Genomic DNA, 23,879 nt, shown 5'->3' with positions numbered 1-23,879 from the left:
TTACAAATTCATATTATTAGAAGCCATTGATATATAGTTGTATCTGTGAGGATAATTTGCTTGATCAACATAATCTATCAAAGTATTTCATACTTAGAATTATAAACATCAATGAACGCCATCCTGAAAATCTATTGGTAAAACAGAACTTATCTTGTTTCCTAAATTGTGAAATATAATCGCATATCTTTTACACGATGTTGGACGTCTAAAAATAAATCCACGAAAACGAAATTTTATATTGTTGACACATTAAAAATTCTGGTAGCCTGATATAAATTTCATTAAGAAGACCTATAATTTTGTTATAAAACATGGTAATAGACTGCATCACACGAAGATATGTTAATTATGCACACAGCTGTGAGCTGAAAGATAAACTTATCGATAAAGAATTATTGTTTACATTTCATACAGGGTATACGGTGTTGCATTACCATGGTCTTCGACCAATCAGAACACGTGTTCTTCTCCGGAAAAAATTTGTTTTTGTTTTTTTTTTTTTGTCGCGAGTGTATCGAGCATCATTATAATTTGGATTTGGAGTAGATGACATATTGACTAGCACACTTTTTCCTACAACATCCCGACAAAGGGCGTATGTTTAGACAAGACAGAATTCAAAAGACGCAGGCTGAAGAAAAACCGTTCCACATTTACGATTTATATGTGACATCGCCCTTTCTTACTTAGTCAATCTTCCCCGTCAAATAGTTTGATATGGTTATCACTTTTTTCAATGATATTAACATAAAAAGGATTCCCAACATCAAACAAAAACGTGTGACTTATCACTTTGAAGAATTGTAATAGAGAATAAATTTTAAAATCCAAAGTATCGTACAAAAATAAATAAATAAATAAATAAACCAAATGAATAAAAGAATGTACAATTACTACAGCAGTATTTGAATCGGTATTGAAAATTTATCATTTAAAGAAAGCTGAACGACAACTTGATCCAGACTTCACCGCTATTGGTCGTGAATCGTGATCGTGGACAAAGATGTAGACAGTTGTGAGAACTTTGTGTATTGATGCTGGATATTTGTCAGGGGGTCAACCTGAATGTGTGAACTCCCATGCCAATAACTGTGTGACAAAAGACCTGTACACTAGCGCTGATAAACTGGAGAGGAATTTACCTTTTTATTACCCGATAAATGAAACCACTCATGCTGATGAAAACTTTCTTTCTTATCGACATATCGCGTTTAAATCACACCAGAGCCACCGACTGTAAACGTTTTTTACAATGTTTAATAATGCGCCAGGACGTTTATGATATGTGACCGGGTTCAACTTTTATTCAGGGAAGAAGTCACAGTCAAACATATGTAAAGCAGAAGTATATATCTACATCAGCGGTATACCAATCGTACAAAAACGTAACAAGTTTGATATTGAATATTCTATCATAACCAAAGAATACCCTGATGTAATGTGCACTCTCTTCTCCCTTATATTTTTTACAGGTGTTGCTTACAACCAGATACTTCAATCTAGAGATTTAATGGAATGATATAATGTATTTCAAATTAAGTTTTAAAACCAGATTGACAAAAGTTATTATTATCACCGAAACCTGTTTGGAATCGTAAATCAAAATAAAGTTTTAAAACATTCTAAAAATTCATACGTAAAGCTTAAAGATTTACAATACAGAACAATCACGCAAATGTCATTCAGAGACAAATTACCAAAGTAATGTACTTACTGTGGCTTTAGATAAAGAAAATTAACATTATGTCATATCCGTAATCCAAACTCAACACTATTTAAAGGAATGAAATTTATCCGAATGTTAAACATGATCCGTAACGCTCATCTCGAAGCCTCAATCAGCTTTTATTGCAAGGTAAACAGATGATATTTCGCACATTCGTTATAAGAAACCCAAAATTGAAAAAATCACTATCACGGGTATACCTGTCCATTATATTACGTATTGAAATGCTAGGTACTGAACCATCGTAAGCTGCACAGAAAACCTACTATAATGTTAATATAGTTATTACTATCGAAATAGAAATGAGGAAACGTGGGCTATATTTCTGCGCACACTAATATAAATCATTAATCTTTGAAATTGGTTGAACTGAGTTTTATAACTGATAACTCGAGATCACCATTACGGATCCAATACTGACTTCAGTTTACATTAAACCATTAGATATTCACTGTATCTGTTATCGTAGCCACTTTCACGTTAAATCAAATGTAATGCCAAAGCTCCATATAAGCCACCAGACTCCTCTGGAGCGATTACTCGAAACGTTATATTCATTACGTTCCGCGGTCCAGAGATTACAGGTACGGGTACTTAGGAATCCTATTGTGATATCTACCCAGGTAATCTAGGATCTTACCAAACCGGAGATAACAGGGAAGGGAACGCTAAAATTAGGTCATTTCATGCTGAGAAATGATTGCCAATTAAGGTGTTCATTGCCTTTCTTTCACCTGGATCAATGAGCCAGGTAACATTGGGAGTGCTGGTATAGAACAACACTATACGGGTAGGCTGGTACAGCAGTCTACCCGAATTATACACGGCAGAAGGGAACGACGCAATAAGAGAGAAGTATGTGGCCCCACCCTGGTCCGTATAGTCTATTGTCCAGTCACACGGAAGGACAAACAAACTAGTTCCCCGCTGATCACATTCAGACAAGATGGACCGGTGTTTAACACATAATATGCCAAACACTTATGTTCCGTGGACAATACACAGACTACCTATGTCACATTCCATGCCTGGAATTACTGTGAGATTATATACCCCCAGACGGCGAAGCGTGTTTATACTCAGACATAGATAACGCATAAGTGAAAGTTTAACAAATAAAACCCGTCCATTTACTATGTTAGGCTTATAATTCTTAATTCACAAATACCGGTCTATGAACACATTCTTAATTTACAAATACCGTTCTATGAACACATACAATGCTTCCCTAAACAATTGACCCAGCTGATATCGAAGTTATGGGTATGGTTTAATTATCAATTTACTTTTGATTTTGTGATGCCAGATACGGTGCATGATACTGTACTATTTCACTGGTTGAATCAGTTTGAAATTACTTTTGTTGTTTCAAATGTCACTTCATATATATTTGCCGCTTATAGCAATATGGGTAAAGCTAGTGTCATATAGCATATCTGGGTATACATTCAGGTCGTAATATATCTCTGATGTGGCACTAATTTTAAATTGACATACGAAGCATGAGAAATTATACTTGTTCTACTAAATTATATAAATGTACGGGAGTTAAAATAGATTTGCATGGCAATTTACCAAGAAATCGTCTCCAGCACAACAGGTTGGCTATACAGACTTTACCACGGCTATCAAATTATTGACATTATGAAAACCACCCTCATACCATCGCCTATCATCTCTAGGGGTGACCTCATCTGTTGCGAGGGACCTAAACTTCGGATGAGAAGTTATTGGTATTGCCTTAGCCCAAATCTCAATATTCATTAAATTAAACGATACATTTGTCTACTATACAGATAAAGCTAAATAAATCACCCCAATAGGACTGCTGTCAACAGTTTTATAATAACCTAGCCGTACCTACTATTTTTGCAACCGACCTCTGTATGACAGCCAGTGGGTATGGATCCTATGTTTATCCTGGTACTACATCCCTTTGTTTGCCCTGATTTGGCCCTGTATAATCCTTCCGAAGAGTTCCCTAATCCGTCACATAAGATAGATATCAATAATCAGAAGAAAAAAACCACCAAAAACGATTCCATATAAGACATTATCGTACAATGGTTTCCTAGAGTCTATATGTATTACAGGGGGTTGTTTTTTTGGTTCTTATTTTCAGTATTTTATTGGGGGTTTTATTTTATAATGCTTTAGGTTTAAATATAATTTTTACTGCTTGCAGGTTACACATCATTGTAGGGTGTTCACTTGATTTTATAAACTAGATATTTAGTAACTTACGTCCCAGTAGTATAGGTGCTGTCTTATTGTCCTCGGTCGCCAGCACAGTAACATCAATGTTAGCACAGTAACATCAATGTTACTCTGACACTGAAATATAAACTAAATTAATTTTGCTTTTTGTTAGTAAGACAAAATGTGTCTAGACGCACGTAATTACACATATGAACATATGTTGTTGATTTTTATCACGAATATTTATTCCTTTGAATTCAAGATGCCAAACAGTTCATGCATCCGCCCTTGTACAAATGTCATTCAAATAAATTCAAAAGTGTCATGTTACGAAACTTAAGTTTAAAAACACTTGAGTCAAAATTTTAACACCGGAAGTCGGTTATATGTCATTCAGTTAAAGAGTGTCGTAAAACTAGACTTGGGAATAAGGCTGACACAGTAGAATAGACTTTAAATATCAGCTGTATTTATATACAGTACTACTCTAATTAGTTAGAAAGATAAATACTTCACAATACTTAAAACGAAATTAGAGTGTACTGAAACTCAATTAGTATAAACTATTACTGAATATGAATGAATGAATGGTCAATTTGTTTAAAGCTCTTCAGAATCCGATGTTAATGAGTAATCGATAATAGACATTTCAGTAGGGTCATATTCACGTTACATATCGCGATCAAACATCTTAAAACATTAAATGTTTTTATTATTAGCATTAATGTTTTCCAGGAGATATAAGATATTTTATATGAATTAAATTCTTATTTTGTCGTTTGTCTTTTCTTACAGTTAATGTTAATTTCAAATTGTTCTACCGATTGGCAATGTAGAGAGCGACACTCTGGAAATTGTCTCTTATTTCAAGATAAAACGAATAAAATATTTCCACAATACAATCCCTCCAGAATAAGTATGTCCTCAAGTGTCTGAACTAAATCAAAACCATAACCTTGCTCGTAAACATACAATACTGCATTTATCTCATTATATGACCAGATAGTGATTGCTATCTAAAACGCTATAAAACAATGTTCTCTGAGAAAGGATGTCATCAATTAATTAGCTATCGACATGTAACATGGACACTGCTATGTGATACCTAAACTGTAAACTAACATTTCTCTGTAAAATAACGACGGAAATTGAGAACGAAACACTTAAATTCACTCATGTGGTGACCGAAGCGTTTCTGTTAATACACTATAAATATAAAATTACCATATGAAAACAGTGTACATAGATTTACGTTAACATGAAAAATGTCCTGTTTGGTATTAAATTACACGCGGAGTGAGAGACTGACAACAGTTTTTTCTCTTTGATCTCACCTGTAACATTGACATACCTTGTAACATCTTCTATCACTCAATGTGTCATTAGTTAGGTATAAGTACGCAAAGTTTACAGGTAGGAGTTTCTATGTTCAGAAACCAATACGTTTCAATAATAAAGAAAACAAAATTTAATTCCAAATGTATTATTTTAAAAAGATTGAATTTAAAAACACATGCCTTAGTTATAGTTAGTTAAAGTGGTGTTTTTTTTACAAAACTACTGTAGATGTCTACACTAGTTGTATTTTCGATGCTTGGGTTTTATAATATAGTCTGTATTGGTATATACATTCAGGTCAAAAGTTTTTGCATTTCTTTAAAAACTGTACAATTGCAGAAAAAACAGATTAACACAAAGTTGACAAAAACAGACAAATATAAATTAGAAAATTGTTTAACCTTACCTCACGTGGATTTAAACTCCAGTAAAATTTTAAAATGTATTTCCGAGTTATTTCATTGAGATATCCCAGAAGCTATATAAACAGCCAAAAAGAACGCACACACCCAGTATAACACAAAACGAAGATGAAGCACAATAAATCCGCGAATTATCTTTCACACTTAATCACGTATGCCTTTTAAAATAGTTGTTGATCAATCGCCACACGCTCAGTGATAGATGGCTGATTTAGGTACAAGTCAGCATACAGATTAATGTCTTTCCGTCATTTTTGAACAATTTTAGCAAAATCTGTCTCCGAAATACCACGAGGAGAGGACTGAGGTTAGTGCTGTGTGAACTCCGCCTATTACTACCGGTAAGACTGGCGTAGTTTGTCAATACACATGTACACTGACGTATAGGGTATTTACACGCTGAAGTGAAACCAGAAAACCTGTAGACTTGTATTGTATCACCTAGTCCGTCACAGTCTTCACTGATCCTTAACATAGCACTATGGACCCAGTTCACATTAAAGGTTTAAGGAAACAGTGGCGCAGAACGTCTTGGCCCTTGGAACAAAATGATCCGATATACACAACTGTCTATTTGTGATAGTGTTAAGTTCTAAACGATTAAGATACGGGGTTATAAAACAACGAGGGCACTGTTCTCATGATGCATGATATACTATTGGCTTTTTCTTAATGCATTCATTCATTCAAATGAACCTAAGTAGGTTAAAGACGACTAGAACATTTATTTATCCTCAATGGTTGTTGGTATTAGAGTAAACTTATCCTTATTGTTAAAGCAATATTATGTTTCGGCGTTAGAGTTCTTTAGTATGTGTGTACACATGCATTGTGTAAATTCCTGCAGAGACATTGCATTTCTATGTATGTTTATATTTACACTGTGGGTACGCCCAAACTAAACCACATTACATGAATAATATTTGCAGCGATCATTTTCTGTTTTCACTAAGGATCAGTCCTAAAAATATGGAGGAATTGGTATGATGAAGTGAGTCACTATTACAGGGAGCCCAATGAGTTTCATACAACGTAGCATTGATTACTGATGGCGCAAGTCCATCACGGGTTAAACGAGTGTAAAAATAAAAAAAAATCTTAGAAATAAACATTTTGTGATAAAAGGTGTACGGTGTATAGGGAGTTTAGTGATTTGAATGTGAATTGATAGTTTGATAATGTTGTCGAATGATCTCAATTCTTTTCTTTAAAAGGAAATCCTTAAAAGTACACAAGGTGGTATGAAGGATGCCACATGGCAACACAAAGCAAAACAAACCATTTAGACTGTCTTATTGACTAATATATACGACAAATTAGGGATAAATTAAAAAAAGTTCGTAATAAAGCCGTTGCTCATAAAATATTGATGCTAAGCCAAGAAAATTGTTTGATATCGATGATTATATCCATAAGAGAGAACACACATTTTGACATAACCAGTTGACATTGCTATGTCGACATTAGTGACGTCATAATGGCCGCGTTTTGGACGTCATTTATTGCCGGACAACTAAAACGTGCATAAAAGAAATGATAATTATTGCGCAAAACGATTCCATGCATATATCTAGTTTACCCATTGTCAAATGCCTTCCTCTATCTCACATAGATTTGTCACAAATATTATCTATGTTACATACAAGATATATGAAGAAAATATATGTTCATATTTTTATAGCTTCTAAATGTTATTCTTTTTTATTTCCATTGACAAAGTCTTTGATAACAACGAAAGCAACATCCATCGATCAACCTTTCGCATTTTGGGGCAAACCCATAAGTTACTACTTTTTGACATTTAAATATGAAAGCATATTGTAACGCCATACTCATCTTCGTGACGTTTGGGATCATTTCTTAATAAAATAGATTGTAATAAGATTCAATGGTCAAATAATTGGGGAGGGAATCATGTAAAGGATGTCTGTCTACCGATTGCGGCACTGGTCCATGTAAATCAAACCACAAATGTACCTATGTCACTGTTGATAAAAAAGTAACAAATATTGTGTATTATGATATCCTATATCATTATGTAAACAGCATATCATTGAAATGTAAACTGTTATTCGTTAAACATGTATGTAGATTTAACTATATGTGTGCTTTATCTTTGGTGCTTTTCATTTGAGCGAAAGTTGAACATAGATATGTGTTCGGATCATAGAGAAATATCAGAGAGATAGTTTTGAGTTGAGGTGAGACAACGAATCAAATGTTTTCGTCAAGTAACGTTTTGGCGTTGAAAATGTACTTCAAGGTCTCTGAGACGTGAAACGGGGTGATAGTTTCTCAAATACATGCAAGTGTATTTAATCAAGTAATCTGACGCTGCTTTACACTACATGCGAAACGCTGATTGCGTGAACATTTGGTATACATATATTTAAAATTAATCGTGTTGCTTTTTTTCCACTTTCATATTTAATGTATATGAGTAAGATGGTGTGAGATTTTTTACCTTTCAGTACATATCGTGTCTTTTTTTCTTGTGTATTATAAACAGAAGCATTACCTGTTTTGTCGAAAGTCTTTCTGTTCTCTCCATATAAAAAATCCTGGTAACCGTTGAATATCAAGCTCAAGGCTGGCTTGTGGACTCATCGAGAGATAATTCCCGTATTGGATCTAAGGGTTGATACAAAACATGCCGATCTGATATAACACTGTTCACGGTTCCTCATAGCATGCACACGGTCGTAATGTGTTGATATATTATCCTGTATCATGATATCTGACGGAGTTTAAAGTATGGAAGCATCTGTTGTGGCTTACTCACCCAGATGTACCCGTGCAATACTAAAGGTGTTTCGTTAATCATTTATAAAGACATCACCAGGACAACACGAAACCAAGTCAGTGTAACGTTTGGTCTTTCTGGTGTTTGATAGAGTTGTAGTCCCATTACATTGGATCTGCATATTATATATATATAATTAGATGTTATTTAATATTTAAGTTGAAGGTTTTTTAGTAAAATTGAAAACTATTCTTTCTCATAAATTAGGTTTTACACATCTATTTCAAAATCTTATTAATTTCTTAGTCTATGTGCTTATTTTTTTATTGTTCTTCTTCAACCAGGATTTGAAGACGTGCTAGGTTTATGAGGTTGAAAATAAGTTGGAGTATCAAGAGGAAAACTACCGCGTTGAGTCAGTACCCAGGAAACGTCCCACACATTAACCATTTAGGTACCGCTGACCCAATTTTATATTTTCCTCCACGTCGTAATTATTAAAAATCAGTTCGTAGCAAACATTTCAATTTGCAGTTTTTTCTCATGTTTAGCTGTGTCTGGCGACGAAAAAAAAACCCTAGATAGATCTTAAAATCTGCTCGTTTACTCTGTAGCTTTGTAGTAGATGCGTAACCATGGACTTGTATTATCAATTAATTTTAAGTGTATACCGTGAAACATTACAGTATCCCATTCTGAATAATTAATAACGACTGGCTATCAATGTTGATCAAAATCACGCAAAATGCCTATGAAAAGGCAAATTTGAGAGACACAGTTTATTACCCGCAGGTTTGAGCTAAGGAAAACGACTTGAAGAACATCCCAGAATTCCATGTGTTGAATGAATGCTCCTTAAACAACTGTGGTTATTTATATCATAAAGAATGTCGGCATTAAATGATTGACATTGATTTTATGACGTCACAATGTCCGCTTTGAATTAAACTTGTGTATTATTTATGGACTGTTCACTGTGAAGTTTTCTTATTTCTAATCTGTAACCAATTCAACGACCACTATACCCATTGAAGTAGTTATTTATTTCACATGAAATACAACTTCCTATCGCAATAAATAAAATACCATTCCTTTGACTGAATTTGCAAAATTATCATCTGTGAAATGTTCGACGGAAAATAATGTGGTAATACAAAAAGGCACAAAAAATGTAGTTTTTTTTTAGCATCGCTTAATAAAACATGATTTTAGGACAGTGTTCCTAGTCATTTAGTACGTTAAAGGAATCATGGAACCTGTGGTTATTCTACATGTACTGTTGTCAGCCTGAATCAAACTATAATCCTGTTGGTCATTGAAACCCTTCTTCATACGATCCTGGCTATGAATGTCCTTCTACATTATCCTAGTGTGATATTTACTGTTGGTGACTTCTTTACATCTGGGTTCGACCTTTGCTTTTTGGCAGCCGAATATGATTCTGGAAGCTGCAACGACATTGAACGTAGACATTAATGTTTATACATTGCGTTGCAATCCATCGTCCATTGAAAACATCCCTAAGGTAAGACGAATACGGTTGAATGCTTTAGATATACTACTACATTGTATTATACTTAAATATATGTACTCGTCACATTACACGTGAATGGACGCATCCTACAGTTTTGGGTGAGATATTGTCAAATTTAGATAATAGCATACTGAATGCGATTTTATTTCACATTTAAAAATCACGATTTAAAAATTTGATTATAGGTCAACCTCAGTCAAGTCTTAAACAGTATAAGCATTCGCAATGATATATGTATTAATATGATTTATATGAGTAACATATTTAATCACTCAGTGTAATGGTTTCATTGGTAAATGTAACGAAACATTTAGATTTTCAACTGAAAACAGAATTCTGGGCTAATGGCGTTGTATGATTTCGCGGGTCATAGCATGTACTTTCTACTTTTAACTTACAAATAGTAAGCTTTAAAATCAATCTAAACGAATCACATGATGCATGATGGTAGGTAAATGTCGTTGGTGAGAATTATTGCAAAATTAAAATAGTAAAAGGCGAATGGAAAACAAAGGTCAACTTTGTATAAGGAGATAAAATAGCAAACAATCTACAGTTTAGAAACAAAGAAATGAAAAATGTGTGGTGGTAACTTTTCTGTTACCACATTACCCGTGCAGTGAATATCTGGCTTCTTTTGACACTCAAATGTTGTCTTGGTATCGGATATGACGACATTTCTACTGTAGTTTAGCTTCCTAATCTAAGATCAATAAGACAAGTGGTGAATTAACACATACACATGTAGACACTTTAAAACGCGATATCAATAAGTTCATGTCACCTGCTATAGCTGCATTCCACCTGAACATCAACACAAGCTAGTCCAACCTCTGAGAGTATACTGTGATAGAAAATATTGTAAACCTACGTTCTTTTACGTGCGATGATTTACTTTCGCCATCCACAAAAATCCGCGAATGTTAATCTTAGCGAATTATTATCTACACTATTTATACCATCAAATACATTCGCATAGTGAGAAATAATATTCAGGTTACACTCGTTGAAGTTTCCCTCGGAGTTTAAATTGTCACAAATTTGAACCTAATCTAGTCGTGTATTTAACAGTCCTTTTTATTTTTGCTGTATCCAAAACAATATACAAAGTGAAATAATACAGGTGTGTACGTATCATAGAAGTACAGGGTGAGATATAGCCACAAGCAGGTGTGTTCCGCGCACATATCCGCCAGAAAACAATTTCCTGTAGAGAAATTACCTCGAACATCCCGATCAGAGGCCAGAGGTGCTAGAACATATATTGTAGTTGTTTCCGTTTTGTGAGAATACCTTACCTGGGGCATAGACATGTGTTCATACCACTACATAATGTTATAGATATGTTTAATCTCATGTTATAAGTGTTTCGTACGTCCCGAGTCAGATATACTATAATATTACAAACAAAATTTTAAACAGGTTTTTATGGACCTATTGTATACCTTGATACTGAAAACACTTAATCCTTTTGTTTCAATAAATATGTTTAAACTAAACTTATATGTTACGGAAGATCTATGGTGGGCGTTTTTTCTCATTGAACTATGTCAAAAATAAATAATAAATCTGACGATACCTTGTATTATTTTCATTTTTCTTTCGTTTCTCTATACATGAATAAACAAGAATGTACTAATATAAAGGGACACTACTCTTACAGATAAATATGAACACTGTAAGATAAAAGTTCAAAATGATGTAGTGCCTAATTTGTTTATATTGAAGATTATACTTTAAACAATACTACACATGTGTATATCAACATATCTATCGTCATATGATTAATACTTTATTTCACGTGCAAAATGAAACTAAATGCCGATTGGGTTTTTCACATTATGTCAACTTTCACATTAGTGAAGGCATGGTTACTATGTACATGTTTGTAGATGGAAATTGTGGCCATTGTGTATGTTGCAGTCATTTATGTTATATGTTTAATAGCCATAGTCTGTTCGTGTAACAAAATGGCGTGGATGGGAAGAAAAAGAAAGGTATTTAGTTATCTCGTATAGATTTTAAATCTTCTATTTATACACACTACTTTCGATTTACCTTGTCTTTACACTGTATTTAGTTGTTATTTTAATGATATAATAATTTTAAAGTATTATTTTGAAGATACAAGATGTGGAGTCAGGACTTCTAGAAGGTGAACGAAAAGTAAGATTTATTTTCTTTGTCAAGTGAATTTGACTACATCACAGCAGCTTATCGTCAATTCTTACAAATCGACAAGACTATCGATGTTGTTCTTTTCTGGGTTACCTTGTGTTAGGGTTAACAAGTTTCTGTTTGAATTGAGTTTTATACAGAAGAGATAGAAGGAATGGAGGGAGAAATCCTTAAAAGGACCATATGTAATAACCTAAAACGAAAGTAGTAATGGTAGTCATAAACGAAACATCTAAAACTGAAACCGAAAGTTGTACTAGTAGTATACCGTGACTGTCGTGTACTACAGGAATACCATCACAAAGCCCGATATCTTTTACATAAAAGGGAGACAATTGTATAGGTAAATGTATGTGATTGAATTATTCAGTGAATGATCGAATTATATTACAATTATAAATGTTATGTTAGCTATAGGAGAGTAGGATTCAAACGCAATTAAGTTTTGCTTTAAACTATGGTAAAACTTCTCTCAACCATGTATTTCATAAAGAATATGTGCCAGTTATATAATCGCAGTACAACTTGAACTTAGGAATGCACTTTATATACATAAATTTAGCGGGATTGTTTTACTTCCAGATCAAAAGACGACGAACGCGGCAGTCAGAGGTATTATCTGCATCCATCATTAACACGTGTTATAGGAAATACACATATTGTTATTATCGATAAAGCTGAATAGATTCTATACGGCAATAATCAAGTGACTCTCTATTTTAAGCCATTGAAAATGCTTGTCACAAGCAAGATTGACGATTTCTATAAATAAATTTACATATGAGTTTAAAGGGAAATCCAATAAGGCCTAACTATCTCCATGTTTTGATCAGAACTATGACAAACAATTGAACCTTTCTTTGTCTGTACATTCTATCTTGATTTTAATTGCATGTTATTTTATTAATTGTTATTCATTCCCGCTAGGAGAGAAGGAAGGACACATATAAACTTTTAGAATATAGTGTTATCATTGTAATTTGGAATGATAGTAGGAATAAAGTTTAAAATGAAAGTATAGGATACCATGCATTAGAAAAAGTATACGGTATTCAAATTCCTTATAAAATTATTTCCTTCAATTTCAAGAAATTGAACTTTAGCCAAACAGAAAGAAACTTCATCAGTACTTGTGTACTGATCTGAGTATTACATTATTATGTTTAGGTGGCATTCTACAGTATTTGAGTATTTATACTGTAAACTATTGTTTTAAAGGTCAATAACTGGGACACATTCACTTTCTCTTTGGAGCCGAAGGTAAAATTCTTTTATCATATTTGTAGTCTTGAAGATCGATCGTGTCATTCATTCGTAAACTGTAGTAAAATCTAGTAAACATTTCACGGTAAACAAGAACTAATAATATACACCAAACGCTATTTATTTGATATTGAATTGTCCGATCGAGAAATATTAATAAAATATTAACTTATATGTATACACATCAAGATTTTGGCACACATTTCATTCCTTAAGTCACATCAGATACCGGGTATTATGAAGGCGGTTAAAGCTTAATGTAGGAAAAAATGAAGAAAATGAAATTTAGTAAAATTGAATGGTACAAATCGGAAGATATACTCTGTCGACCCATGATCTGTAGATAATGCAAGGTGTAATCCTCCAGCACAATATGACCGACCAATCAATATTGCTTTTGTCTATCACACATGAAAACATTATTATTAAAGAAAAGAAATATAGATTTGGTGACATTGCTTCCTAGTTCATTTATAATTACGTGTAACGCTAGCATTATACATCTTCACAGATAACGTGATTCTGTAAGTTAGAGCAATACAGTATGAAAACATATATAAATAGGAATTTCTCAGCTTAATTTGCATTTAACAGTAGATTTGAAATTTATAGCATTCGATAAGCAAGATTCGATGATATCTGTATTGCGCGTTATTCAGTTGGTACCTCGAATACTAAATAATGAAATACTGGTTTATAAATTCTGTAATCTACCGTTATTTTAGGGCATCCCAAATACTGGTGCCACTTGCTTCATGAATTCGATCCTTCAGGTAAGTCATAATCATATTTTATGGATCACTCAATAAAAAACGCAAAATATAAATTAATTATATGGTGATATTAACTTATCTTATACATGTCGAATGTAACAACAATCGTGGATTTATTGTTTTACATTATTGAATCTTCTTTTTTCCAGTGCCTCGTAATCTATTATTAATCACATGTGTCTTGATTATGTGTTGTACATAACTGATTATTTCCTGTGTTTTACAACTCTCCTCATTACTAATTATCTCATGTTATACTCTGTAGTGCCTGTCATGGAGTCCACATTTCATACAACAGCTGCAACGCCAAATAGAGAAAGGGGTAATGGAAACATCCTCAAAATCTTTGTCTTTTTTAAATGTTAAAACATCGTGAAAATAATGGGACGAGGACGTAAATATCAAATTAATTATGATTTCTTAGGATTTTTTCTTCTGAAATTACATACAAAACGCCTATACAATTTATTATCAAAAATAAAACATATACATACTCCCATATTTATCAATGAATCGAAAGTGTTAATATTGTATGCATACATTTCCTATACTTCAATATTGTGATTTATGAAGCACTTTTGTTTGTCATTTGTCATAAGGTTATTATATAAAAAAAAACATATAGTCAAATACCGAAAAGAGAACTTTAATGATGGATCTGCTCACCTTTGTGTTGTCGTCGTTCACAGTGGTTACATAACAATAAAGCCAATCTGGCTAAAGCGCTGCAACAACTATTACAACGGAATCGCACTCAGTATGGCATCGAGTCGGAACCTCAAAAGGAAAGGGAAGCTATTGCAGAGGCCCAAATGATGAGCCAAATGCAGCTCGTAAGACATTTCTGCAAGGAAATGGCGAAACAGTAAGTAAAATAACTTAAGCAAGACAATGTCACAAGATATAGGACAAATGCATGCCTACATTAATTTTGTACATTTCGACCACAGTAGGAAGTGTTACTCAACTCTTTGAAACCATAATGAGTAGTATATTTCAAGCAACTATAGATTTTTTTTAAACAAAAAAGCGCTAAAAGTAATATATTATTATATAGTAATCATAATTAAAAGAGTTAAACAAAAAAAATTAAGCAGGGTAGTTTTGCTGATAAAAAAATCACTAAACATTACTATTCCATGTCGACAAACAGAAGTTTTAAATACAATGGCCATTTGTGATTTTATTGATTTTTTTTTTCACTGTTTCATTGTTAGAAACGATACTTTTAATGGTCGGACTCAGCAAGACAGTTTTGAATTTTTCACCACCTTGTTAAGTGATTTGGAAGACGAAGCCTTGGAAAATTGCCCGGTAAACAAATGTCATATGTATTATAAAATGATAAACTTTTAACTGAAATAATAAATAAAAACAAAAACAAAACAGCCACGTTAACACCCCTATTTTAATCTGAAGGGGATTGGGATGGGAGATCGTTATGAATTTTGAATGTAAGGCACCATTAATATAGCAAACTTCTTCCACTATTTACTACGTTGTGTTCAATTTCATGTGTGAGATTCATTTTATTTTAATAATGTTCGCAGGGGATAACATTCTCTAGTATTTATTAAATACTAAAATAATACTCTTTTCATCACTTTGGAAAACGTATTCTTTAATACAAATTACGATTATTTCTGTCTTTTTAGTTCCAACCAGAAGGTTCAGCCACATGTAAGTATTGAACAACTTTTCTATGATATACGTCCCAACATTCCCATTGACCGATTACATTTTGTCAAAATCAATAGAAGTGCTTATTACTGGCTAAAGATATGTCGTATAATTTTGATTTGTTTTGTTTATAGTGACAGAACACGTCATGTGTACGTGTGATGTGACGAGGCTGTTCGGGGGCTCTTTTGTAACATTGCTTTGTTACAAGCAGTGTGGTCATGTAAGTGTTTAGTGTACATAAATACAAATATTGGTAAAATTATCAGACATGTAGTGACGAAATACTTCATAATGGTCTCTCTAAAAAGAGGGATTTCAATTCAGCAACGATTATTTAAATCTAAAAATGACTGTCTTCTATATCGTGCATGGTCACTACATTGCATATGTGTATGATTCCAAGCAACGGTTTTCTGTTATTATTTTTTTTTTAATACAAAATTCCACTGATATTGGTCAAAGATTATGATTATCCCTCGGGAAACGTGTTTGAGGGGGATATTAAATTGGGCTCCGTCCGTCCGTCCATCCGAGATTATTTTTTCCGGGCTTTAACTCAAAAAGCGTTCAACACAGCTCCTTGAAACTTTCTGTATACATCAGACAAGTGCCCTAGTTGTGCCTTTAAAATTGCGAACCTTCCATTTTGTGAATGCTTCTTCCGTTACCACTGAAACTTAATCAAAGATATTAAATATCTGTTTCCTTTTGTTTCCGTCCTATAACTCCAAAACCGTTCAATGTAGCTCCTTGAAGCGTTATGTATATATATGACAAGTGCCCTAGTAGTGCCTTTTGCTGTTGCGGACCTTCAATGTTTGGATTTCGTTTTCTTTTACCATGGATACTCAGTCAAAAATACCAAATTACAGTTTCTTTTTGTTACCTGCTGTTATTTTGTCTAGTTTTACAATACACGCATACATTTAAAGTTATACTTAAATAATTGCTACTTTGATTTTTATGTATTTGGATTTTAATACCAACTGCGGGGCGTGTGGAATAATGCCAAGCTTTGTGGCTCATTGTTTACAAATCATTTGATATCGCTCCCTTAAGTAGTAGTAAGCAAGAGACGTATACATAAGATACTTCATATCATCAGTAAGGAAGATCTAAACTCAAGCATTTTAGCCATTTTCCAAAGTTGTTATGGTATCGACAATTTGCTTGATATAGACATAATAAATGGTGATTAAATATATAACTAAGATTCTAAGTAGATTTATATTGCACTTTTCTCAGGTTGAACCAGTATTTCAGCGATTTACAAGTTTGAGTCTTCCCCTTGTTGTGAACAAAAAGTCTGAAAAGGTAAAAAAAATCCTAATGCACATATCTGTATATACAATTAGATACGTTATTGTACTTTGAAGAATTTATCTTCAAGATTTAATTTTACATACTCATTAAACGGCTTTCCATGTGCAAGATAAGTCTATGTCAATAACAAAGACTCTTCGATGATTGACTTCTCACATAGGATGTGTTATTCTCAGCAACTTAATTAGCGACAGTATGAAAAAGAGTTTTTGAATGTCATGTGATGATTCTCACCAACTTAATAGGCGATAGTATGAAATAGAGTTTTTTTAATGCTATGTGATGATGAATCCTACATTAAAATCCTTAATTCTACCGTCAGTGTATCTACCACTATAACACATAGATTTTCAGGGGAATCAGTTTAGATGAGTATTTGATTACGATACGGCGAATTGAGATACGTCATATTTCGATACCTTGTTCTTTTGGATAAGGACTATTATAATTTTCTTTTGATTTACAAACTTCAGTCGAGCAAGTACAGATCAAGATTTCACACAGTTATATTTTTATTTTTGTAGGTAAAAAAATCAAGGTATCGGGATTTTAAGAAAGAAGAAGGACCGACTCTGAATCGGCCGACCCGTGTCAGTGATGAAAACACTAATATAATGGATAAACGGAGCAGTGTGTACAGATCGTACGGACCAACTGTATTCCACAGTCAGGTGATCGACCATGCCACGCCACTTCGCTTTCACGACACTTTACCACACCTCAAATTAACCAGACCGTCTTGCCGAAGACTAGTTGTGCCGTATGAATCGGACTGTCGTACGCGTGAGACATACTCTAATCAACCACAAGGGGTTTGCTATGATGACGGAATGGAGTCTAGAACCGAGGTCAATCAACCATCGACACAAACCAACGAAGACCTGCAGGCAAAGTATCCAGATGACGCCCGGAGACTGTATAACATGCGACTCGGCAAAAGCAAGAAAAAATGCAAGAGAACAGGTCTCGAACTCGGACTGGATAAGTGGGCTCAAATGGAAAAGATGATGGCAGACGATATACCATGTCGGACGTGTAACGATCAAAAAGGTAGAACATTTTTGTGCGTAACAACAAAATAAACAGTTCTTGATTGTATCATACTTTTGATACATACGCGATTTTCCGTCTTTGGAATCACCTCCAGTAGATTCTCGTAAGGGCAGATAAATCTGTAACATGCAAAAACGAAATACAGGTAAACGTTACACTTGTTAATGTTATTACGGCAACCTAATTTGTAATTAAATTCTCTCTAACTAATATCCATTATTATACTTTTGTAAATTCTCCGGCGTGTGTTCAATGCCATTCCTGTTATTATATTGTCTTTCGATGTTTCAGCAGGAGGGAATGGTGGAGTCGTGTTCAAGCACAACAAAATCGTAGCCCTTCCATCTACCCTGGTTCTACACATCAACAGGTTTGAACAGGTAATGTAGCAGTGAATGGGAATGATGCCATTGTTTATCTCAAAGCAGATACATAAATTTATGGAAAGATAATTAGAAATTGTTCAGTTGTCATTGTTCTTATTTGTACTCAATTTAAGGTAAAAACTGCACTGATACAGATTTACCTGGGTACGTATGAACTATTATTAATGACTAATTCGATAGTCATTTGATTGAAAAATGTTATCCAAACATACCTCGTTATAAATGTTTACCTCGTGGTAGTCTGCAGTAACGTTTACACGAGTTATTTAACAGTTCAGTTCTTTATTACTTTAAACCACCTGGTTTTTCAGTACACTGCATATATATATATACAGTGCAGACAGGAAAAACAATACAAAAAGTACAGACACACAACACACTCGCAGTGTACACGTATGTAGTGTAGAGAGACATCTCACATTACGATATATTTTCATTCGTCACATTTATTTTTCTAACATTCCTATTATATTTTCATCCATTATTAACATATACCATTAATATATTATTGTCACACAACACGTTTTAACACTCTCATATTACATTTATACATTACTTACAGAAAAACTTGTTTTTTTTTATTATTATTGTTCTCATATTATATCTCTATTTTACTCACAATACATTCATTTATAATCCTATTTTACATTTGTACGTTACTCGATTTATATCCAATAATGATCTTACATTACATCTAAACGTCACTCATCTTACATTTATTAACCAGCGCACATTACATTGATACGTTACATTGTATTAACTATATATTATAATAATTAGACGCTACTAGCACATTACATTAATAATATTTCATGTTATCTCATTCTTACGTTACATTACGTATATGATCTTGTTCGCATAATATTACATTTACATTACTCAAATTATATTATTCGTATTTTCACATATTAATGTAACATTATATTATGTATTATTAACACATTAATTTAATCATTCAAATAAAACCTTCATATTTAATACAACCACGCATTGATAGTACATGTACATTAATATTGATACAATTTGCCATTACTTTATGCTAAACTTTCTCTCTTTTTGCTGCTCAATCTGATAAATTTGGCTAAATTTGAAAAATCTTTTATATTATCTGTTTTCATTAATTGCACAAATTTAAACATACTAGCGTTTTGAAAATAATAGCTCTTTATGTGACGACATACGAATTTTTTATATTTCTTTCAAATTTTGAGTCCCTATAGATTTTGTTAAATATTTCTGTAGACCAAAACCTTCGCTAATATATTTGTACAATGAACACTTAGAAGATAACTCTATCTGTTCACTGCAGTCTTGTTGGAATATATCATACATTCTGCGTTTGATGATATCAATATCTCTGTCAATTATTTTATCACTATGCCAAATATAACCTAACCCCATTTTGTATAGTTCATCGCTGACACTATCCAACCAATCACTCCCCTTCTCAAGCATTTCTTGATAGATAGCATTTAAAATACAGTTATATTAAGTCTTTAATTTAATCTAATATTTAAACATTCTTAATTTTCTCACAATAGCCATTGGTAATCTGCCTAATTCTTGATATACCATACAATTTGCTGTACTTTTCTTATCTCCTAATAATCGTTTGCAAAACCTCAAGTGCAATTTTTCTATACTTGGTGCTTTGTGAAACCCCCATACTTCACTACTGTAATTTAAAATACTAGCAACATAGTTATCAAATACATGAAGTTGTGTTTCAATGTTTAAAAAGTTTTTCTTACATACATTTGATACTGCAAAAAGAGCTTTCTTACCCTGTTCAGAAATTCCTTTCCTGAATTTACCGTTAAAATTTAGAAGAATACCAAGGTAATTAAAATCGTTTACAATCTCTAATTGGCAACCGTTAATAAACTAATACTTTAGTAAATATACATACAGAACTAATGCTAGCGTGATTTACTAGATGGCATGCAACACTAGAATGGTACCCAGGAGAGTAATAAAACCATTATTCGAGTTTCGATAGCCTCGCCATGTGACTTTAATGAACACATGTTTTATTGACCACAGACAGGAAGACGTTTGAGCAAGGCTTCGGACTTTATATCTTATCCTAAGATTTTGGATATGACAAGCTACTGCTGCAGAGCGTTGGAGGTAATTACATATTTTGAAGCTGATTAAGATTTTTTATAAGTTACACAACTAAATGAATAGTACATACTACATTACATAATATATAACGTATGCATAATATCGAATTCCGAAACAAATTCGTTCATGTATATATTCTCTGGATTTTTTCTTGTGAGAATTTCTTCCATTTGATAGTCTAGGTATCTTTCTGCTTTTGTCGTAAATCCACACGAAAAACTCTTACTGTAGAACTGGAACTTATTTTGTAGCAAACAGAACCAGAACCACACCACGACAAAGGACCACAGAAGAAATACTCATTGTTCGGCGTGGTGAACCATCGGGGGACGATGGCTGGAGGACATTACACTGTCTATATAAAAACAAAGCCACGAGATGTTGGAATCATACAGAATCTCCTCAGGAACTCGTGGAAAGACCCCGAGACCATCGCATCTAGGATACAATCACAGTTGGAAGGTATATGGCAAGAGGGAAGAAATTTCCATCCGACTGGAGAGAAACTGCGTAAATTGAATGAAGACAGCGTCAACAGCACAAAGACAGATCCTAGTAGAGAAGACCCCGTAGACGATCAGAATTCCAGCCTCACCAATGACCCAAACGACCAACAGGCTTCTAGTGAGATTGAAGGACAGGACCCACGAACTCCTACTGCCCGGGAATGTAGTGGCCATCTGGGTCCTGATAACCAGAAACATCCATCTGACCAGAGTTCTCCAGAATGCCTAAACGTTCTATCGGACCAACAGATTTCTGGAATCACACCAAGAAACAATTTACATGCCTCACAAGATAATTGTCCTCAGAACGAATACGGCCTACAAGGACATGATCTCTCGAAATACACGTGTGACAAAGAATGTTCCTCTGAACACCTGAGAGAAGGACCGGAAAAAGAGAAGACAGAATCTTTCTATAACCATGACAGCAAGCAAAGTCAACATGCTGATGACGACTGTCAACGAATGATAAAACAAGAAAAGCATATCCAACACAACCAGAAGGATAGCAGTACTGATAATGATCTTGAGGAGGATGGAGCAATAGCCAATGTTAAAGAAAAAGGTGACGAGTGTCCGGAGAACGACGGGAAGGCTCCTCTTCTCGGGGAAAACATGAACCCTGTTGTTAGAATGGAGAGATTGTCTGAGGCACGAATAGCGGCATGGTCTGATCCGAAACGGGAAATGATGGAACGCGAGAACGCTCTCTCTGGTCACAGGAAAGAGCGGTATGATCCGCACCAAGACGAATGCGAAAGTTTACAAGACAAGATCGAGGCAGATAACTCTGAAGAAAACATGAAGGATAATTTGGGAAGACACGACGATATTATACTTGTAGGAAAATCAAATCCTGAATACCAAATGGAAGAATACATAGATGGCTTTCCTGATGGAAATAAGGTCGACCAAGGACAGAAAACAAACAACGACATAGATACAGGCGTAGACATGGATGGTGATGACAATTTTTCATATCTATATGAAGTTTATTTTACACCAGAGCAAGACACATACGGATCAGTCAGACAGGGTTCGGGTGAATTGGCGGTTGATGCTAGATACAACAGTTTAAACAGGAATCACGGTAGTAACTGCGGAAACGAGGATGAACCACCTAAAACAGAGTTCAACGCGGATGGTGATGAAGATGATGCTCCAATGAAAAACAATGGTTATGACCAATCTAGAAAAACAGATAACAAAGATGAAAATGCGGAGGCAAATATTGAAGAAGGACAAATGTTGGAGGAAAACCCTGAAAGAGAAAGCAAGGAATGGAATGAAACACGTGGTGATAGTACATCTGATTCAAGATATGATACATATGGTGATGGCGACAAGGATTTCTCCGGTGATTCTGAGTGGGGTAACACTGCTGCTGAGTGGTACTATATCAACGATTCACTTGTTCTGCCAGAGGAAGAAAGCACTGTGTTATCAAGTCAATCAGCCTATATACTGATGTACGAGAGAATCTGATCAACCTATGTGATTTGTAAATATGTAATATTTATTTCCATTGAAAAAAATTACACTGTGAATTATCAAATAATGATTTTAAAGAAAGACTATTGTGACTACCTATCGTTTTCCAGGGGGCCGCGGTGGCCGAGTGGTTAAGATGTCCCGACATATTACCACAAGCCCTCCACCTCTGGGATGGGAGTTCGAATCCCATGTGGGGCAGTTGCCAGGTACTGACCGTTGGCCGGTGGTTTTTCTCCGGGTACTCCGGCTTTCCTCCACCAACAAACCTTGCACGTCCTTACATGACCCTGGCTGTTAATAGGACGTAAAACTAAACAAATCAAACAAACCAAATCGTTTTCCTTGAGAGAAATGACAAGTGAATGTTCTAAATATCGATTAATCAAAGATACTTAAAATTGACGTCTTCAATATGTCTCTATGTAATTCTATATTTTCGTCTTTCTGATAAAGCCCAACTAAGTGGGCGAACCAACCTTCATGGATCTCCAATACATTTCTGTCTGTTGAGAATGTTTCATCTGAATCTATATTTTAGAGGTACTTCGCCAACTTAATGCCGGGACGACGGTGGTCAAATGAAAATATGTGTGTGTTGTGTTTCATTTTTATTTCAATGCTTAGTTGTTGTCTTTTATATAGTTTTGATAAAATTTGATATGCATATATTAAATGATGAAAATTTACACTCAAATAAAGCTTGTACTTTGGTAACCAGAAGAAATAAACTGTTCATCCCCAAAACTGTTTCCTTGTTGATTGTGTGTTAGTGGACTCATTGACAGCTCCTGCCTTAAATATTTTTTGATTTAAACATATTTTATTGCAAAATGTGCAATGGGATTGAGCACAAGTTATACAACTTATATAAAGCCCGTTCCCAAAAATAATAAAACATTCAAATTACATAGACAAGATGGCATTTACAAGAAAAGATATACATAATATGTAAAGTTGTATTTGAGACAGAGAGAGAGGGAGACAGTGAGGGAAGAGCGAGAAAGAGAGAGGTGGGGGATGGAGAGAGCTATTTTATAACCAGTATGCTCCTCAAGGTGTTGGTTTCAACTTGTATTATACTATTATTTTAAAATCTAAAATCTACCCCTCCGATAAAGACGACAGAAG

General features: G+C 34.1%; 1 protein-coding gene across 4 annotated transcripts; it reads left to right on the top strand.

The window, feature by feature from the left end:
- Nucleotides 1-11,795: 11,795 nt before the first annotated feature.
- On the top strand, nucleotides 11,796-23,495 carry LOC138335977 (uncharacterized). 4 transcript variants are annotated; one of them, XM_069285216.1, is made up of 15 exons: nucleotides 11,797-11,962; nucleotides 12,090-12,131; nucleotides 12,726-12,755; nucleotides 13,362-13,403; nucleotides 14,132-14,179; nucleotides 14,445-14,501; nucleotides 14,869-15,044; nucleotides 15,397-15,493; nucleotides 15,835-15,859; nucleotides 15,994-16,082; nucleotides 17,108-17,176; nucleotides 17,710-18,235; nucleotides 18,533-18,618; nucleotides 20,668-20,754; nucleotides 21,003-23,495. In XM_069285216.1, exons 1-15 carry the CDS (start codon nucleotides 11,858-11,860, stop codon nucleotides 22,740-22,742), a joined length of 3,219 nt encoding a protein of 1,072 aa, XP_069141317.1. In that variant the 5' UTR covers nucleotides 11,797-11,857; the 3' UTR covers nucleotides 22,743-23,495. The 4 variants fall into 4 exon arrangements, with proteins under 4 accessions (XP_069141326.1, XP_069141317.1, XP_069141310.1 ...); XM_069285209.1 differs by having other exon boundaries at nucleotides 18,530-18,618; XM_069285225.1 differs by lacking the exon at nucleotides 12,726-12,755 and having other exon boundaries at nucleotides 11,796-11,962; nucleotides 18,530-18,618.
- Nucleotides 23,496-23,879: the final 384 nt, after the last annotated feature.

This window comes from Argopecten irradians, chromosome 1 (assembly GCF_041381155.1).
Source record: "Argopecten irradians isolate NY chromosome 1, Ai_NY, whole genome shotgun sequence".
Classification (NCBI taxonomy): domain Eukaryota; kingdom Metazoa; phylum Mollusca; class Bivalvia; order Pectinida; family Pectinidae; genus Argopecten; species Argopecten irradians.
The sequence above is the reverse complement of the archived record's forward strand: the minus strand, read 5'-3'. Positions and strand labels throughout refer to the sequence as shown.

Bases quoted from the DNA above. Each gene is read 5' to 3' on its own strand.
- LOC138335977 (XM_069285209.1), top strand. From the start codon at position 11,858: ATGGAAATTGTGGCCATTGTGTATGTTGCAGTCATTTATGTTATATGT. The intron at 12,756-13,361 runs GTATTATCTGCA...ATTGTTTTAAAG, and splicing joins GACGAACGCGGCAGTCAGAG to GTCAATAACTGGGACACATT. The intron at 20,755-21,002 runs GTAATTACATAT...CTTATTTTGTAG, and splicing joins ACTGCTGCAGAGCGTTGGAG to CAAACAGAACCAGAACCACA.